Genomic DNA, 22,034 nt, shown 5'->3' on the forward strand with positions numbered 1-22,034 from the left:
ATGAGTTAGAACTCTTATATTTGCAAAAATGATTGATTGGATTAACATCAAAGTTAGTATTGACATTATATTTTATTTTTAAAATTATTAAAAAAATTTATAAAATAAAGTTTTTTTAAATACTGATTTAATTTTACATTTGAATAAATATAATCGTCAAGAACAAAAATCTTCCTTTAAAAAATTTATCAAAATTTATAAACTGTTTTTAATGAATTTTGAATTGTCGTGTAAAATCTCGTAAAACAATTAAATGTATCGGTATTTGTACAGATCTCATCTTAATGATGACACATCATTATGGTTATAATATAATGTGCAAATATATTAAGATTGATGTTTTATTTTCAATTGATGATATAGAATATACTTTAAATTTTGCAGGAAAAATGAAATAATTATATATAATGATTTTTATGAAGTTATTCAGTTAAATTGTTGCAATATTTTATATTTTAACGAAAGGAGTTCCTATATTATTTCATCGCTCAATTCATTAATTTTGAATTTATTGATATTTACCTATGTGTATTTAGCAGTATTAAGTCAGTTGATATTTGAAGTTACTTCTCTAATATTCTTACTAATATATTCATTTTAATTTTTTATTTATATTATATAAATAAGAATTATTATTTAAAATGAATTATCAAATATGCAAATGTGACTTTATTTAATATAATTTTTAAGTGTGCTAAAATAATGTTTATTTAAGGTCATCAAAACTTATTAAATAAACTAACTATTATTTATTAAAAATATATATATTTAAAAAACATTTATGTACAAATTAAATTTAGTTTATATATAAAACTTTCCATGTTTATTCAAACAAATAACTTGTGTATTTGTGAGTTAGTAATCTATAAAAGCATGTATAATTAAGAATAAATTTTCAACCAAATATGCAATAAATTTATAAATGCTATTAAATTTTCAATATTATTATTATAAATAATAACAAATTAATTAAAAGAACTGAAATTCAGTTCGAAATTTCAATGAATTGTGATTTATATTGTTGGTGATATGTACAGTAAAATTTTCATTAGATATTTAATTTAATTTCTATTTTTAATTTTATGTTATGATTATTTATTTTTCAAGAGATACTTTTATAAAATTTTTATATTTTTTATTGTATAATATAAAATAATTATTTGGATATTCTCCAGTATTCTGTATCTTTTAAAATTTAGTATGTCATGAATCTCAACAGCCAGACAAAGTTTGTCAAATTAATTAAAGCAATATATATTGTATTAAACACTATGCAGCTATATTTAAATAAAAGAAATTATCAGCAGGCTCTAGACTATGTTATTTAGCATTTTCAAAACAATGTACTGTATAAATGCTTATTTTTATGCAGCTTTTTTTTCCTCCATTTAAGATTAACTATTACTTTTATAATATATATATATATACAGTATATACATATATATATTATATCCATAGTAAAATATATGTGTAGTAGAATGTGTGTATAAATTGTCACAGTATTGGAATATACAATCATATGTTCGTATCACATAATTTAAATCTAATAAAATATGAATTTACTGTTTAAAATTGTTGTTTATAATTTTATAATCTAGTGGTTTTCAAAATAATTTTAGAATTAGCAGTTGCCAGTTTAGTGAGAGCAAACATTCCATAATATTCCAATTTTTTATTATATACAAGATAAATATTTATTTGTACTTATTTTATGATCTTTGTGTAAAATTTTGCCATGTACATTCTGTTAATAAAATAAAACCTGAAAAATCAATTTGTCATATGAAGAAATAAAAAAATCAAATTAATTTTTTGTCATCAGATTTTTGAGTGTCTAAAGTTCATCATTTAACCCAGAGTTGTCCAATCTTTTTTCCTAATGGGCCAAATTATAAAAAAATACTGTATTATTGACAGTAAAAAGGAAATTATACTCACACAAAATAACAATAAATTCAATGCAATTTTTGACATTACCTTCCTTTTTATAATAATATTGTCACTGTTTATGGTACTAGTGTTAATTATAATGTTAGATTGGGTGATTCCTATTTAACTATTTCTTTCAGAAGTTTTAATGTTTTTCATGCACATGTTTTTCATGCACATAAAGAATTGTTTACAATAGTATTTACTACCCTATATGCATAACAGTTTTTTTAGATAAATTTGACAATTTCATCAAATTTATTGAAAGAATGAACTTCTTTACAAAATTCAAGAAGGGAATGTTCTCTCTAATAAGTTTTTAAAGATTCCCTTCTTTGAAGTTCAATGAGTTTTAGCTGGTGGTTCCACATAGTTAAGTGAAAATGGATCACTAAACAATTTTAATTCAGTTTCTATTTTTTCTGAAGTCAGAAAATCTGGTTGTTAAATCTTTTAACAAACCTTCACATAATTTACTATATTTTTCAAAGTTTACAAGAAATTCTTTGTGCATTTTTAAAGTTTATTAAAAAGAAAAATTTCACAAGCTTTCAATTGTGTTATCAAAAAGTTGAAACTTCTTAGTCTATTTGGTCAAATATTGTGCAACATAACTGGTCTTTTCCTTGTAAATGCAAGTTAAAGTTAGACAACATTTCAGTAATATCTACTAAGAGGGCAAGATCATTCAACCATTCTTTGTTTTCTAAAAAATTACATTTTGCTTCTTGCTTTGCATGAATTCTATTTCAGGTAACAATAATTGAAATCTTTTCAAAGTTTCTGCTTTACTGAGCCATCTTACTTTTAAGTCATACTCACTGCCAACTTCTTCCAAGTGTACTTTGGATTCATGATGGTTTAAGCCCGAGATCTGATAGATCTTGTGAAAGTTGTAAATTTTATCAACTGATTCATATTTAACTTTTGAGCACACAATTGCTGATGATGAATCAAGTAATAGTAGTTAATTCAGGTAAAATGATCAACCGATTCTTTGAATAAAGTAATAAATCCATTATTTTTACCAATTAATGCAGGAGCACCATCAGTTGTAATTGAATAAATTTTATTTCTATCAATATTGAACTTTTTAATGGCTAAATTAAAATGCTAAAGTATGTCCTTGCCCCTTTATATGGAATCATTTATATGATGTCAATTCCTTCTACGAAAATAATCAATTTTACAATGTCACTTTGATTGGTACTTTCATCCAATGCTAAACTGTAATGAACACATTTAGATATTAGTGAGGATGTGGCTGAAGTTTTCAGCAAGGAAACATGAACGTCAGATCACGTTTCCACGCTGAAAACGTCGGGTGCAACCTCTCTAATGGGTCTGCAATGTACTCACTGTACTGTCAGCTATGTCCTCAATTCTTCTACCAATTGTCTGACATAACTTATTCAATGAAATGAGTCTTTTAACTTTCTCAGGACAATTTTCATTAAAAGCAGTTACAGTAAATATAACGTACCGAACCTATAACCGATGCGTATCTAATTGTTCATTCAACAACAAACGTTTTCTTAACCCCTTCTGGGCTCTTCAGGTGAAAAGCTGGATCGAACAACGAAATCTGAATAAATCCGAACTCTGTTGAATTTGAATCGTTCAGTTTGTTTGCTTATTCCGTCGCATGATATGCTTGAAAGTGTTCTAATTTGACGATTAATGTTCAATTTAAGAGAAAGATATTAATGTGATACTTAAAAAACGTGTTAGTGAGATACACAATTATTTAACATTCTCACATGTTCCCCAGTACCTTTTTAAGGCTTAATATTATTTTGCTATTACTCTGTATGTAGTAGGTTTTGCCATGCCATGAAAAGGCCGATTTCGTCTCTTGAATTAATACAATTGGATGTGTCATATGCCTTAATTCAAGAGACGAAATCGGCCTTTCCATGGCATGGCAAAACCTACTACATACAGAGTAATAGCGAAATAATATTTATTAAGCCTTAAAATAAAAGGTACTGGGGAACATGTGAGAATGTTAAATAATTGTGTATCTCACTAACACGTTATCACATTAATATCTTTCTCTTAAATTGAACATTAATCGTCAAATTAGAACACTTTCAAGCATATCACGCAACGGAATAAGCGAACAAACTGAACGATTCAAATTCAATAGAGTTCGGATTTATTCAAATTTCGTTGTTTGTTGTTCGATCCAGCTTTGCACCTGAAGAAGAGCCCAGAAGGGGTTAAGAAAACGTTTGTCGTTGAATGAACAATTAGATACGCATCGGTTATAGGTTTGGTACGTCATATTTACTTTATACATCCCGGTGTGCAGTTGCTGTTATAAAAGCAATTACAATAAATTCTTTTATTAATTCACCATCTACCAGTGGTTTATTCTTCTGAGCCAATTTTTCAGCTATTAAATAGCTAATTTTTGTACATTTATCAGTTTTAACAACAAATTTTTTTAAAATGCTTTGTTGAGAATTAAACTGCTTTTTCAATTAATCTAGTTTCATTTTTCTTCTTTCTTTGTTTAATTTATTATATTCTGACTCACTTTGTCAGTATAGTGATGCTTAAAATTGTCATGTGTTAGGAATATAATTAATATGACAAATAAAGCAGATATTATTGCATGTTTCAGTTAAGAAATATTTTTCTATCCAAAAAGATACTGAATTTTCTCTTTTCTTCGGTTGTTTTTTTCTTTTCTTAGTGTTAGATGTCATGACCAAATGCTGGGTTATTAAAAATATAAATTTGAAGTTGATGAAATAATAATTATTAATATAATTGGAGATTGAAAATATTTAAATTATTACATTAGCAAAAGAAATATATATCAAATACATAGACCTATATCTGTATTATATACCTGTAATTAGAAAGAAATAAAGAATAAATTAGTCCCTTCCTCTAGTAAGCTATATACAAAGAGAAATGGATGATTCTCTTTTGAAAAGAGGGATTGTTTTTTTCATCCACCTGATAAAAAGTACCTATTCTTTATCACTAACATCACTTCTTTACAAAAATCTTTGAAACTGAAACAATCAATATGACATACCACACTACCTAATTTTTTGATTGGTAAGTTATAAATAATGTCACCAAGTACATCATTACAACATCAAAGTGTATTCAATGAAATGAGAATAATTTTTATGACATACTTTACCAAAATAAATGAAAATGTACCTAAAAAAATTGGTGCAGTGGGCCACAGGTTGGACATCCCTGAACTTATGATGGTTCAAGCCTGATTGATCTAACCTAAATACAATAGACTGTGTATATTGTTATCAAAATTAGCAAGCCCTAAAACATGAGTTAAAATATACTTCAAAAATTTGATGATGATAAGCATTTTTATAAAAACTGTTTTATCTGATGATGATATCTTTTTCATATTACAAGTATTAGCTTCAACAGATGGCTGATAACATGCAATCATTAATATTGATAACAATAACTGATAAAATTATCAACATTTAAAGTACTAGTTAATTTGTTCACAATACAATAGTTTAAATTGCTAGCAATATACTAGATAGTTGGAGCTAATAGTAGACAATATTCTACAATTATATACAAATATATATAATTCATCCAGTATTAATATATGTTTTATAAATTATTAATTTTCAAGTTATATTAAAAAGGATACATTAAAACAGTGTATAAGTCAATGAAACCAAAATTTCCTCTGATAGTAGTTTTATTTATTTACTCCACTTTATCAGGTGGTTATCATCATCAGTTTAGATGAGTCCCAAAGTGATTACAGTAAATGGAGTCTACTGTACTATGTTCAGTTTACAAATATCTTGGATGATATCTCATTAGCTATGATCCTAGCAAACACTGGAAACATTTCTGCAGGACCTTTTATTTTTGTATTACTCTTCATTGTTTTAAATTAACTTTCTCTTCGTAGAGTAGAGTATTACAGTATTTATAAAATAATTGCATATATCACATTGTAATTTTTATATTTCATCATTTTTTATTTAAACATAAATAACCAAAAGTAATGATTAAAACAAAAATTTATAAACTTAAGTTTTTATGTTGGCTATAACTTAAATTTGTGAAACTTTTTAAAAAATTTTTTCTAAATTTAAACTTCTTGCTTTGTCACTTTCCATGGAAAATATAGCTATATGTTGTTGAACTTTCTTGCATCATTGATATTTAATGTTTTTATGAACTTTCTTGCATCATTGATATTTAATGTTTTTATGTCCTATTTCCCCACACATGTAACATCCTTTGTTGGCCCTTCTTGGCCCTTGGTCCTTACTATTTAACAGCTTACTTATAGCTTCAGTTAACTCGTCGATTTTTCTTCCTTACTTTTCTATCTTATCGTCGCACTGACTCCCACTTATTTCTACTTTCTCAAATTCTTTTACGGCTGTATTAGTTGTCTCCTCAATCGCTGAACTAACAGCCCTCCTTTCATAACGGCTGCTGCCGTTGGCCTCAATCGATTCCTCTGCTTCAGCAATCTCGAATGCCTCATCCAAAGTTTTTGGAGTTTTTCTCATTACATTACTCCTTATGACCCCTCTCAAACCCCTTACGAAACGTTCCAAGATTAAGTTTATTACGGGACAATATATATTTTGGTGACTTATTGCCGCCCTGGCAAGTAAGGTCCGCGTATGGACTGAATAATCTGTCACCGATTCATTATTCCCATATTTTATGGACATTAATTGGTCTATTATATCTCTGTCACCCACCTCCTTCTTACTAAAGCATTTTATCAGGTCCCGCTTAATATCCATATGACTCGGGGTATTGTTCAAGTAAGCACATAAACGTTTTTAATGGTTCACCCTTTAGTCTCGATTGTAGCACAGCCACCTTAACCTCATCGTTCCAACCTGCGAGTCGCGCAATCTTATCAACCGTACAGAAAAATTGTTTCACATTCACTACATCGCTCTGTAATCCAGAAAACATGGGTATCATACCCAGGAACCCTGTTACGACCAGTGGTGAGCTGGGGATAACACTTTCACTGGAGCTCGAACTTTCCACTGAATTACTAGTGGCCATTATAACAAAAGAAAAATATTATATTTATATATAATAAGCAATTAACAACAGGTAATAACACGCTTACTTCTAGTCACTGATTTACAAAATATCAAGAACCGTGCACCCTCACTATAGTTGGGATCCTGTCGCGGACGCCATTGTGGTAGTGTGGAGGACAAATAAATGGATTATAAAGAAGTAACTATAAATTAAACAGGATTTTATTTAAATACGGTTACGTGATCCTTCTTACACCTGGTTCTTTTACACTTTACACACTTGATCCAAAACTATAGTATGCACATAAGTTCAACACCGTCTGACATATTCTTTATATTTTCACAGGCAGGAGGCACATATTCGCGACAATGCAAAATTATGGTTTGAGAGATATTACAACTAACTTAAATCTACCTTAATCTAACTTATATACTAAAGAAGAAGGGTGAAGAAAATAAGATATATGAAGAGAAGAGACAAGTAAAAAGGACAGATTTTGTGGGGGTACCTGGGTGATTCGGCAGTCTCCGATCTTCTCTATATTGGATCTTGAGTCAATTTCCTTCCTCTCGTTTCCGTTTCTTGAGAATTCAAATCGTTCTTAAAGCCTTAATCTGAGTGTCCTTCTAATTCGTCCGCTCACAGACAACTTTCAAGCCTTCTCCTTTTGTCCCACTAGGCGACAAACTTTGGCTTGTTCTTTCCTACGTCTGTTCACCTCGGACGCTGACCCAAAAGTGTCTTGTTCGTTTTTACTGATGGCCTCAGGGCTTCTTAGTATCCCCTTTGTCTTCTCCCTTCGTCCTTGGACAAAGGTTGTCCCTCACCCGTAGAAAAAGAATAGGTTAGAAAGTTCTAGAAACAGACATTAAAGACAAAGGAATTTAGGAGAAATAAAACTTATATCTACTCCTATGTACAAAGACATGGTGTACCGCCACAACAGCATTTCTCAATATTCTTCAGCCCCAAGGTAAGTTACAAATCCCAGGAGTTTATTTCTGGTTTCAGAATGCTCCAGCAGAGACAATAAACAATAGCTTTCAAAATTATATAAAGTACAATATAATGAATATTATGTATACAGGCATATACTTAGTTTTAAAGCATGCCAAAGTTTTAGACTTTGAATAATATCCAAATAAATTAAACAAATATGCTTTAATTAAAATTAATATAGAATTCTGGTTTGATAAATCAAAATCATATGATATGTTATGTGCCAGATGATTTCTCCTTACATGCCACTTTGGGCACACGTGCCATAGGTTCACCATCCCTGGCCTAGCTTCTTTATATTCGTGATGGAATAGGAACAAACACATTTAAAGTTGGCAATTTAAAAATTATATGTTACCTATAAACAATGCCCAGGGTCTGGTCTGGATTCTTTAAGCATTGCTAAACTACTTTTAATAGTAATTATGCTACTTTTTTCCTTGTAACTTTGTCAACATGGGTATTGAGTTCTTTTTTAGCAAGCCCATTATGAATTGGACCAGCCCACAATGAGACAGGACCTACATATCACCACCTGAAAAATTTCCCAATTTCCTGAAAACCATCTGGATTTTCTCAGGTCTCCCAATGGTAGGCTGCCACCCTAACCATGCTGCCATTAGGCCGTCTAAAAATAGTTATATTACTGCTTTGATTTAATATGATTGAGTAGTGAAGTTATGTGATAGTGGAAGGCATCAAACAAAGCAAAGGTAAATTTCAGATGAAAAGTAAGTCCATAAAAGAAAAATGTTATTAAACAGGTTAATTAAAATGGTACTTTTAATAAAAATTTTCTAGTTACATTATTATTTATAACAACATTTTTTTGTGATTAAAAGTCATATGGTAAATCTACTTTTGGGAAGCCTGAATTTACAAATTGGTCTAATTAGTCTTTGACCAACCCTGTATCTCATTACATAAATATATATTTTGAACACTAATGGTTTAAGAGATTCATTAATAGAAAACAGCATTATATTTTTGTTCATTATTCTATTCTCACTCTACAAAGAACTAATATTTGTTATTCCTTACAAGAAGCGATTACTATTATTTAAGAAACCATTATCATATTTTCATTTACAAAACTACTGTATCAGTAACTTATGATGATTTTTGCAAAAATTCTATTTACTGGCACATCAACTATACTGGATTTAAAATTGGCCAAACATCTTATAATGTTGCACTTAATCATCTCCAAACATCAGAACATTTTGTTACAATGATAAGGATAAATAGCAATGTAATCCTTACTTTTCTCCTTTTTTTTTTTTATTCTTTGGGAATGATCATCATAAACCTTATACTACACAGGAGTGACAAAAGGCTAAAAACTTTTTTCTATTGCTAGTTTAAATCTTTTGAACAAAAAAATATTTTTCTCCCAGAGCTCTCCTGGCTGACTGTTTTAATAAAAACAAAAATCTAAGTAAACAATCCATCCTTCAATAAGTTTTCATTTTGATACAAAAATTTTGAAAGCTTTGAAAAGAAATTACTAGATTCCATTGAATTTTTATTCTCCTCTTCTAAAACTTTACTGCAATTAGTCCTTAAAGATACCTTCAGGTAAAGATAAAAACTTCAAACTGTTTTGGTTTGCAGTGCATTATAAATTCTGTATAATTTTTCTAGCACATTTACTTGTTAGTGTACAGAATTAAAAATATATTATTTAAATTATGAATAGCTGTATACAATAACAACTGTTACCCTACAAGCCTAGCCATTAGTTGATAATGGATGTAATAAATCTTTATACAAATGGATTTCTTCTCATTTTACTTTCCTGGCTGTCATGTATACATAATAAGGGAAAGTATTGGAATCATGTCAAATTTGACCCTCCAAGTTTTTTGTAAATCTCTGTGTTTTAAGATCACCTGAACACAAAAAAGTAAAAAAAAAATTTTGTGTGTTTGTGTTGACAAATGTTTAATCTTTATCCCATCCTGAGATAATAAATGAAGTAACAAAATTTCTCATGATAGTTTGTATATAAGGGGCATTGATACTATTAAATTTTGATGATTGAAGGTCAATGGGGTGGGGAGATACAAGGTAGTCACATCTCAAGTGGGGTCAGACTTAATGAAGATTTTACTTGTTAGAATTAAAATTTACAGTTTATAAACATCTAAACTCATTTACTCATTTCTACTCTCAAAATTAAATGTTTTGTCATTTTCTATATTTTTAATTACAAAAGTTTTTATAACAAAATCTCATAACAGATGGCACCACACAAGTTATTTTTAATAACACTATTATGATTTTTTAAAATCTCATAACCAAGGAAAGTATGCAGCTCATTGCTAATTTTTTAAAATGTACTTTTGTAATACTTGGCCATCTCTAGTGCTGCACTATTTGAGAATCTGTTCCACTGCAAGGAGATGAAAAGCATTGCAATAATTAAATATTTAAAAAATGATAAACCCACAGTAGCTAAACTGCAGCTCAGCTCCTATATAAGTTATACATATATAACTATATTATATATATATATATTTAAAATACAGTTTGTATTTCCGATAGGCAATATATGTTTCCTTTTGCAGCCCCATTATATACATTAAAAAATGTTTCATTATTGATAGGAAATTTTGTTACAAATATATTTCTAATAACAACAATAGTAGTACCATAAAGAACAAGTCTCAATGTAAACTGTTAATTACACTTATTTCCAAATTAACTCTCACATTTTGATATACTAAAATTATGAGAAAACTTCATAAATAATAACCCATAGTATTTACATAATACAGTTCTAGAACTTTAGTAGTATTAATATATCCAACAAATTAGTAAACTGTACAGCAGTTCTTTTTTTTTTAATTTCTAAATTTGGAAATGTAGTGGAATTTAATTTTCCTTATTAAAAAATAGAATAATGTTTAGTTGAAAGTGTTGAAGAAAAACAATTTTGATGATAAACAGTTACAGAATAAATGTATAGTGACCAACAGCAATCAATGATTTTCATAATTAGTGAAAATAAAAGTAAATTTTATTTCCTGAATCAATGTCTTTTAAAAAAAAGCTTTGTAAACAAATTTCACATTTTTCATTAAACTAATGATAAGTTAATATTGTTGATAATTCAAATTTAAACACACAGTATTGTTAAACTAGCCCCTTGTTATATCACTCATTTGTATGTATCATTTTATCATCCAAATATTAAAAATTATTCGCTAGAGCAATTTAAAAAATATCTGTTGCTATTGAATTTCTACTGGCAAAAAAATACTATTTCATTCATTGACCTTGAAATTACTATTGTATAATTGTAATTTCAAGGTAATATAGATATACTCAATGTGTATTATGTCAAGTGTATGTAGTTGGTTATATTCTAAATTATATTCCTATTTTTAAAAAATGCTGTAAGAACATTAATTAGAACTCAGTTCAAACCTTATTTTATACATTAAAGCCTGATGTAAGTCTGAGAGGTCAAAAATGTTTGCTTGAATAAAGTAGTGTATTGCTGGAAGTAGTATTTAAAGTGTTATTCAATGTAAATTAGTTTCAGCCGTAACAGGAGTGTTTTTTTTTTTTTTTAATACAATCCACAAAAAAGCAAGGCTGCATTGAGATCAAAAATAGACAAAACAGGTGAATACATTGATTATATCATTCATTTGATTTTTCTCCCAGCATGAGTGATATAACAAGCAGCTACTAATACATATATAATGATAAAATGGTTATAAAATTTGTAAGAATAAGAACCCTATTCTTACAAATTTTATAGAAGCCTTCTCCTTAAATTAAGATGTATATTTTTCTTAATTACTTTTTCATAATTTATAATTTTTCTTCCTCTGCTTTTGGAATGATCAATTATCAAATTGATCACTCCAAAGGATGAACTAGCTACTGTGGTTACTCAGCTGAATTAATTAAATTGATCTTAGAAAACTTTTCTTTCCTCACTTTTGACTCTCACCACGTGAATGTGGAATCCAAAAGGGTATCTACATGGTAAGATTTTTTAATCATAACTATCTTGGGTTTGGTCAGGCCCACAGTGGGACAGCTGGATGGTGAGGAATGGAACCAAACAAATCCAGGAGACCATCTGTAAAAAAAAAATTCCTAGGGTTCAAAAGTTAAATCCTAGAACAGTAAGCTGATGTCTTTATCCATACTACAGCCATCCAGCTATCAAGTATTCAACAGATTGTCAAATAGTTTTGCAATTTCTAATTTTTTTCTTTTTGCTTTCCTCTGGTTTTTGACATGGCTTTCTGCTATCAACAAAATCTTATTTGCATAACAGCATACATGATAACATAAACAACTCAGGATATTTTCAATTAAAAATTGAATTATGACTATTTACAAAAAATTTTTAAATTTTCCGAGTCTATCTTTCATCCTTTTAACATACCACAGAAGTAACAGTATATTGGCTTGGATGAACTTCCACAGAACACGTGATAAATTATAACGAAAAACACACAAAGTTAAAAACGATCATGGTTTTCTTATAAGTTTAAGATGTATTTACGTGACGGATGATAATTCATTTCAAAAATGTTAAATAATGAATGTGGATAGATTTTTATTTTTCTCTATTGCCAATGTTTGATTTGTTAATAATTCATACTAAATATTTTTTATTTCTTAAAAGCAGCATCTTTGTTTCAAAAGAACAGAATGTTGATTTATTTTATAGTAACTGGATTTATACTTAATTTAATTCAATTAAATTCTTAAACTTACTTTTGAATTATCTATAAAAACTTTGTATATAGCCAAAATTAATATATTCTAAAATAATAATAATAAACAATTTTGGCTATTTTAGAATCCATTTAAATTGAAAATATCTGAAATTTTTTTTTAATAAAGTGAAAATATGTTAGTCAACTTAGATAAATATTATAAATTGTATTTTAAAAATAACTCTGAGCAAAGATGATCAAATTTACTATGAAATTACTAATTCAACATTTACAGAAGTTGCATGTTAGTTTTTAAATGTTTAAACAGCAATAATCACTGAAAAAATAGTATTACTAAAGTTTGAAGGATAAACCAAAAACAAACCGAGATATGCAAAAATAAAGTTGAAGAAAGCTACTTCTATTAATGTTGTTATATGTAAAATTATACTGCTTTATACTTTATAGCAGCAGTTACCAAAGTGTGTGCTGTGGTTTCCTCACAGGGGTGTCATGAAATGTTTTAAAATTTTTATGTTAGAATTTAATCTACTCATTAGAATTTGACATAGGACGCCTTGGGAAAATCTGCATTTAGCAAGGGCACCGAGAATCAAAAAATATAAAAATTTTTTGTAAATAGTCATAATTCAATTTTTAAAATCTTATTTTTTTTATCATTTCTGTCTACTTCAGAATTAAAACAGACAATATATTGATTAACTGGTTATTATCAGCAATGAGAATATCAACATGAAATTCAAACTTTAACATTTATATTGTGTAAATTTCACTGTAAGTTCCAAGTAGATAAATTTGATTAGCCAATATGTATCTATGAGTTTATCTATAACTCAAATAAGATATAATAGACATTTGTGATTTGACATTTTAAAATTTTAAAGCACTAAGATTGGGCAATTTGCATCCAAGAATAAGATTGTTACTGTAGGAGCAAAATGTTAAAATTTTGAATTCTGTCATGCAGAGGTGTAATTCTATACAATACTAATCTTCAACTTTATACCATCATCGATTTTTTTGAACTACAAAAGTAGATAAAGTAATTTTATTTCATAATTCAAAATTTAAGATCCAGAGACTAAAATTACATTTCACTANGGAAAATCTGCATTTAGCAAGGGCACCGAGAATCAAAAAATATAAAAATTTAGGGGGTCTAAAATCCACACCAAACAATTATGTTTCATTTCATTAATAAACTTAAGTGATTTTATAGCACTCTGGCATCAGATACAATAATTCATTGTATTTGAGTGTCAGAGTGCCTGCATAACATATTGCAAAAATATGGTTCCTAGCACATTTAACTTTTAGAAAAATATTTATAATCATGTATAACAATACTCAAATTGAGAAAAAATTATTGGTCCACCAAAGCAATCATCAGTTCAATTGAGTCAATCAATCAATCAGTTCAATCATCAGTTCAATTGAGCCAATTCTCAGGATTCAAATCTTTCTAATGATGCTGTTTGAACTATTTTATTATGCAAGTTATTAGAAATGCATATAAAAAGTACTGTTGGAATAAATATGATTGCCATTCTCTCAATCTGTATAAAATAAATGTTCATTATTTCATGGAATAAGGTAATGGAATAACTGAACACCATTCTATCAACAACAGAAACTATTATTTATCTGAAAAGTTAGTCATAAAAAGCAAATATATTTTTATGAATTTTACAGAAATATACTGCAATTTATTAAAATTAATATTCACATTTTGTGTTTCTTAATTAAACTGAAATATTTATTTTATATTAGAATTATTTGAGATGCATTACATACCTTCAAAATGACATCAGATAATAAATACATTTAGAATACCAATAATTTTCTTAAACACAGATATTTTAGACATCTAAATATTTACATCTTTCACAATTAACATGCACACAATGATTCCGAATCATTTTCTAGAGAAGTATATTTACTTGATGTACTGTTTTCTTTTGATCGTACTGTGATAACTCTAGATCGTCTGTTTTCATCTGTAAGCTGCCGTTGAAGAATAGGCTGCATCATAGGTTTTGCATTCTTTAATTTATGCGCAAGCGTTAAGAAAATTGCTTCAACATGATCTGTTTCACTTTCATCCTTTGCCGATGTTTCAAATAAGGGCATGTTATGCATATCAGCAAATTTCTGTGCCATATTTGTACTAACAGCTATTTTGTCTTTACAGTCACATTTATTACCCACTAAGATTCTTGGTATTTCTGATGTCATTTGATAATGGTTACATTCTTCAATCCAATGTGGAAGACTTTCAAAAGAAGACATTTTTGTAACATCATACACAAATACTACAGCATGTACATTGCGATAATAATGTTGAACCATACTCATTCGAAATCTTTCTTGGCCAGCAGTATCCCATAGCTGCAACTATAAAATAGTTTTATATAATAAAATTTTTTGACTTAAACTTATTAAAGAACAGATTAAAAATATTAATAAATGTACTAATGAACTTAATTAATAAATCAAATTTTTATCATAGCAAATATAGCATACTCTTTAACAAACAATGAAACTAAAGGATGAACAACACAACCTTCAAATAAAGATTGTATTATGCATTCTAAAAATTCACCCAGTTAGCAATTTTTCCTTATAATTTTTTATAAAGGAATTTATAGTTTCAAACATTGAAATAACATATTAAATTTTTATCAAATTATAACTTAAATGAAAATATTCTCAATGGTGTCATGTATTGAAAAATTTAGATGGAAAAATCAAAGTATATGGAAAAAAAACTAATGGCTCTTTTGTTTTTTCTATCAAAAGGAATTTGTATTCATAATGAATGCAGAAAAGCAGCATCTCAGCAATAGTATTTACACCATAATACACTAACTGGAGTAATATTATAGGTTATAATGCATAATTTGTAACAGAACTGTACAGATGATAGCCTCAGCTTCTTTTCTATAAGGAAAAGACATGAATATGATTTTTTTAATATGACATATGGAGTAGATTTTTTTCCCCTTCCTTGTCCTGCTCTTCCATTTTCAGCATACATCTTTTTTTTATCTAGTCCCTCTTATTTGAAAAAGTTCTCTTAAAAAACCATCAGGTCAGGTCAATATATTATTATTAAGTTTAAATATTAATAATAATAATGCTTATGAATGTCAAATTTGCAACAAATTTCAAAAATAATTTAACTGCTATCCCACAATTTTGCACTAAATTTTTTATCTACAAGATTTCAATATATGCAAAATTAAAAAAAAATATCTTTACATTTGCTTTTGAAATAAAAAAGACTAAATAAAAAATTTCTATAGAAGGCTACTCTTGATTATAACTAACTACAAAGGAGAAAATATATTTAAAACAAGCTAAAAATTTTTTTCTCAATGATTTAATGTTTTGATATTACAAGTACATACATTTACTACTAAATGTGTCAATTCATAAAAACAATATCAAAGAAAATTGGAACTAGGTAAAAATTAGTTTTAAATTATGTTATGACAATTCACCACATCCAAAAAACCTTTGTAACTCCAGTGATACGTGTTTACACACCAGCGAACGTTTTCGACCCCATCCGGGTCTTCATCAGGCTATGGTTATTTGGAATACAGTGTAAACACTTATCACTGGAGTTACAAAGGTTTTTTGGATGTGGTGAATTGTATTTCCTCCGGTGTTTACGAAGAGGTTCATTTCTTATGTTATGACATTGAATTTCTCAAAAATTACAAAGTAAATTCATACTATTATAAGCACTTTCCATGCACACATTTGCACTTGCTAGAAAGACACTTAATGACAGATCACCAGATACATTTATCATAATTTTAGGGCTACAGTTCATATTAAATACCTTAAACCAATGATTGTAGCAGCTTGATTAACTGAATTCTATTGATTTTCTCTCTATTGAAATAGTTTTTTTTTAAATAATATTGTCTACTTATCTAAATTAACATATTTATTATATAATATATCAATTAGTCCTATATTTTCTCCAAAAACATGTTTCTTCTAGATATAAGCTTAGAAATCATTTAAAAATAGCATTAGTTATAATAATGCTATTTTTATCAATACAGTATAAACAAATAATCAATTTTAAAAATTTTATTTATTTGCTTGAACTTATTATTATTATTATTTTTTATATATAGTGTAATTGTTTTTATCAAGAGACAGTAATCACTAGTCCACAAGGACTTTACTGATTATATTCAAAAATAAAGAAAACAATTTCAAAGTAGATGTACAAAATAAAACTAAAACTGTAAACTGTTTTAACCATTAACAAGTTTTTTGTAAAATATATTTCTTTCACTTGATATCACATTCCCTTCTGATGTTTTCTCTGCACAAACAAATCATTAGTAATTAATGATTTAATTAATTTCACAAACTTTAAATTAGCACAAGTTGCTTGCTACTCCAAACACTAATGCTTCCTACTAATGCCTGATTCAGCAGATTTTTAATATATTAATTGTTGAAAATTATTAATATATAATTATATTTCAATATAACTTAATGAAAAAACTTTTTTCATTTTTTAATCTCAAAATATTTTCTCCTGTCATAATTCAGCAACCACAAGTTGGTTAAACGCAACAGTAATAACCCCAGTTGTTTTTCCTACTATAATTTAACATTACCAATGATCACAAATAACTTGCTATTTTCATTATAAATTTTTGAATGTCACTTCAAAGAGCTCTCATTCTTAAATGCTGCAACATAATGTTAAATGACATAACACAAAATACCATTTAAAAATACACACACACAAATAACAATAATCTAACATTGTCATCTCAACTAACATCTTTGTTATAGCCAGTGAATAAATCTGCAACAACAGACAAAATTTTATTGATTTTTTTTAATACTTTAATATTTTGAAGGATTTTAAGAATCTAAAATTTATCCTCTCTTGTCAAATATTTCCAGAAATTTTTAGTATTCAAATGCTTATTCAAACTTTATGAAATGAATGCAACTTTTTTTGTACTTCAAATGAATTAAAGAGAAATATGCATATGTTTACAGTACTCTCAGTTTAAAATCTGTTTCCATGATTTAACAATATCTGAATACAGTATAGTAGATCCCCCTATAAGACTGGTTCCTATAATTACGATTCCTATAAGACGGCGAAAAAATTGTGGCGGTATCTGTACACAATGGTAAAAAACTCCTATAATTACGTAAAACGTCATCGGGCAGCCGAACTACTTTCCTGCTGTCCGTAGCGTGGCGCTACGGACGTTTAGGTGGGTAAATTGAGTTTAGTTTCGTCTGTACATATAATTATATATAAATTAGGTACTGTATATATAATTATATATTAACTTAATTTATTGTAACTTTATTATAATTATATATATATGCTTTCCGCCGCCTGGCGCCACGCTATGGAGAGTTTAGGCGAACTATCGTCTGTACAGTATGTAAATTAGGTACTGTAAGTCTAATACATTACTGTAATTTTATACATTTCTTGTGAAAGAAACATTTCAACGGCGATAAAAATTATTTATAGTAATGATGTCTCCAAAGTTCAGCGAAGTTTTCGCAGAAAAATAACATCAGAAATCGCGGCCGCGGTTTGCTGAGTTGTTCCGCGATGAAAACAAGCTTGAGCAATGGCGATGTCAAATGGTGCACACTCGGTAAGTAATCCTACAATTTTTTGTTTATAGCGTAGTTTATACGGATTATTTCCAAAAAAAATATACGTATTTTGGAAATGTTGAGTCGGATTAGTCTAGAATCGATGAATTTTATGGAAGAAAACCTTTCAAACAGCCATAGTCCGTAAACTTCACACATGTCGGGCTGTGATTCCTACAAAATCGGATTCATAAAGAACGGAACATATCTACTGTCTTATAGGGGAATCTACTGTAATTATCACATATAAAGCATAGAAAGTGGAAATGTTTTCTCCAAACCAAAAAGAAAGGAAATATACCATGAATAATCCAATGTTTCCCATAGCAATTTTACTGAAATGGCTAACTCTCTTTTCTAGTCTCGAATAATATATGAACTAGACTTAAATTTTCAAAAAACTTGTTTACATATGTTGGGACCATTATATTTGTGAAATCAAATCACAGCACCACTATAGAAAATAATTATAGAAAAATGTAGAAAAAACTAAATTTAAAACATCAAAAAAGTAGAAATACTAAAATTAATTAAAAATGTCTTCACATTTTCTTTTTTTACACCCCATGAACATAAGTTTTCACAGCAGAGATTAAATTTATCTTGAGGTTCAAGATAAAGGATACCTCTGCTTACTCGACAGAAAAACTACTTTATTAAGAGCTATTTTTTAATATTGAGAACGCAAAAAAGTCAGGAAAGTATCATAATGTATAATTCATCATAATAAACTATGAATTGGTATCACATTTGCCAAAACAAAATTGTTTTCTTGAAGTGAAATTTCAAAGTCTATAATACTATATGAATATTCGGTTAAAGTGTACCTAGGTAACCCCAATGGTGGCGGTTAGGTTAGGTTAGATTAACTATATTTTTAGTAGACGTTTCCTTTTTTTTTTTTCAAGAACTACCGTGAATCAATAACTAGTGACGTTAAACACTTGGTGGCCTGCTGGTGGATCCCCACCGGCAGGAGTCCATCGGGAGCACGAACAGTCAGAAGCACCACCATTGGGGTTACCTAGGTACACTTTGACCGAAAAATTTAAGCTAAAAAAAGTCTTTAAATGATTAATTTTGTCTAGTTATTATTGATATTTACATTAGTTCTTCTATAGAGTGCAAAACAATAGCTTGAATAATCATGATCAATAACAATTTAAAATAATTATTTAGTATCTATTACATTAAGAAAACAATTAGAATATAAATTTTGTGGACACATTTATAAGAATTAAATTCTCAAAATTTAAATTACGATTTAATATAAACATTAAATTATCTTATAATAGAAACATTATTAAATTAAGTTGTATACATTAACACTTCAAACATTAAATACGAGATAATGAATGTTTATAATTATATAATTATAAATTATGTGGTAAATAGTTGCTGCTATTATAGTTATACTGTTTCATTAAACTATAAAGAATGACGTTATATTAAAAAACATACTCTAATTTGTTCTCCGTCCACTTCTAACAATCTTTCTCTGAAGTCTACTCCAATGGTAGCTTCTGTTTTATTTGGAAATTTTCCTCCACAAAATCTGAAAGTTAAACAAGTTTTTCCAACATTAGAATCGCCGATCACTATTATTTTAAAGATTCTCTTTTGCTTATCTATTTTCACTGATTTCTCAGGTCTACTTTCGCTCATCTTTCTCGTTTGTTTCGATTTAACAAGACTTCACATGTTTAATTCTCTAAAATATAAAATACACTTGTACTTCTAAACGATACTATCGTCGATCCGTAGATCACACGACGGAGAAATCACTCTACGCCATGCACACAACCACCTGACAGAGTAACGTTGCCAGCTAAAAATGGAGTTTATTGAGAATAAACGTTGCCAGATCTCTAGAACAAAAATATAATAATTTTTAAACATGGTCGAATTGTAAAAAGTTATAGTCTATAAATTTTTTGTATTTCATACTTGCAATAATTCGACTTGTAAATTTTATATCGTTGTTTCTTTTATAAAATTGTCTGTAAAGATAAAAAGAAATCATATTTAATGGACGACTGCTGAATGCTGATTAATATGTAAAGAACATCTAACTCAATAACCTAAGAACCAGCAAAATTGTTACTCATTTGTCAAGCAAAGCAAACGTGTCAAGAAATCATATTTGCTTATTGCAAAATGCAAACGAGTTACATCGCTGTTATACAATTTATATACAATTATAAAATATAGAATAAAATAAACATTGTGCAATATTCTTCGCAGAATTTTTATTTTAACTTAGATGTTTGTAAATCTACTGTATGATAATCATTTTCAACAAAAAGGGCAATTTTCGAAATAAAAGATGAATCTTTTGGATGAATATATTAAACGAAATACTGTATAATTCAGATGACAGGATAGTCCAGATAGTAAAACATCCATCTGGATACTCTGGGAATTCGGAAGATTAAGAAATGTTTATGGTTGAATTGAATTAGTTTTAGTCCCTTCCACGCTATTTGGCTATCTACATTACAAGTTTAACCGTTGGCTGTGTTCTTAAACTTGTGAGTTCAATGATATACTAACCCCAGTGGCGTAGCGTAGTGGGGCGGCAGGGGCGGCCCGCCCCGGCGGCACTTTTTAGGGGGCGGAAAAATTTCACAATAAATAATAATAATATCTTGTAAAAACTTGAACCATTTCATCACATATTTTCGTCGCACCTACGATTCGGACCGATTGAAATGAGCACGAAAAGTGTCATCATCCGGACAGTCCGGGATTTCATGCCCAACCTGTTGACCTTTTTTTTTATGCTTGTACGAATCATTCGTATTCATATACACCTCCAATGTCCAATACAGCTAAGTCATCTAGGTTGCTTACGTTACTCCTACCCAATTCTCCGTAATCGCTAACTGAACCGGCATGCACTGCACATTATTCTTCGCATTGCAAAATGACATACGCATGCGTCAGGAACTTCTGTTCGAACAAACCTCACCTGCCGTCCGGGTCAGCGATTTTAAAAATGTGGCAATACTAGCACGGAATTTTTCATTACTTATTCTGTGACGAAACTGAATTTTAGTTTTTTAAATTGAGATACCTAAATAAGGGGGCGGCGAAATTTTCCTTTGCCCCGGGTGGCTGACACCCACGCTACGCCACTGACTAACCCTGTTCAAATTCATCGATTGATTTCATGAAAAGTATTTCAAAACGTAACCGGTGCTGCATCTAATTCGCAAACTTGAAAAGCTGGTGCTTACTGGTGAGTAATATGAAGGGAGACAACCATGAAAATTGTGCGGTTGACACGAAGACATTACGCTCTAAATTACAGTCCTAACTTTTAAATAACACTTAGAAATCGTTATAACTTTTTACCGTGATTCTTCTTTTCAGTTTCTTTTTAATTTCTTTTTATGGTCTGTCCGGATATGTCGGGTTCCGTCCCTCACCACCTAGCTACCCGATTGTGGGTCTGGCCGAACCCATAATGGGCTTGCTAAAAAGAGGTTCCCTTAGTGCCCACAGGGCTGAAAGAGTAAAAAAAAAACCCTCAATTCTGGTTTCAACCAAGCCTTAGAGTGCTTTCTCTGAATGAAAAAGTTAAGGTTATCAAGTTTCTTGAACCCAATAAAAATAGTGAGCAAAAAAGCAGCAGCGATAATTAAAACTTCTTAATCACATTTAGAAATGCAAGGCAGAATACCTTGAACGTTA

At 28.9% G+C, this 22,034-nt stretch overlaps 1 protein-coding gene across 1 annotated transcript; it reads right to left on the minus strand.

The window, feature by feature from the left end:
* Positions 1-14,383: 14,383 nt before the first annotated feature.
* LOC111637623 (putative Ras-related protein Rab-33) lies at positions 14,384-20,321 on the minus strand. The gene is made up of 3 exons (XM_023383153.1): positions 20,286-20,321; positions 19,800-20,206; positions 14,384-15,065 (listed from the first exon to the last, which is right to left on the minus strand). The coding sequence occupies exons 2-3, from the start codon at positions 20,001-20,003 to the stop codon at positions 14,562-14,564; spliced, it is 708 nt and encodes a 235-aa protein (XP_023238921.1). The 5' UTR covers positions 20,004-20,206; positions 20,286-20,321; the 3' UTR covers positions 14,384-14,561.
* Positions 20,322-22,034: the final 1,713 nt, after the last annotated feature.

This window comes from Centruroides sculpturatus, unplaced genomic scaffold, assembly GCF_000671375.1.
Source record: "Centruroides sculpturatus isolate CEXI.00-Female unplaced genomic scaffold, Cexi_2.0 scaffold846, whole genome shotgun sequence".
Lineage (NCBI taxonomy): Eukaryota > Metazoa > Arthropoda > Arachnida > Scorpiones > Buthidae > Centruroides > Centruroides sculpturatus.

What these genes read in the sequence shown, in the direction of transcription:
- LOC111637623 (XM_023383153.1), bottom strand. Translation starts at nt 20,003, where the DNA reads ATGAGCGAAAGTAGACCTGAGAAATCAGTGAAAATAGATAAGCAAAAG. An exon ending in TGGACGGAGAACAAATTAGA is followed by an intron (nt 15,066 to 19,799) that starts GTATGTTTTTTA and finishes ACTATTTTATAG; the next exon opens with TTGCAGCTATGGGATACTGC.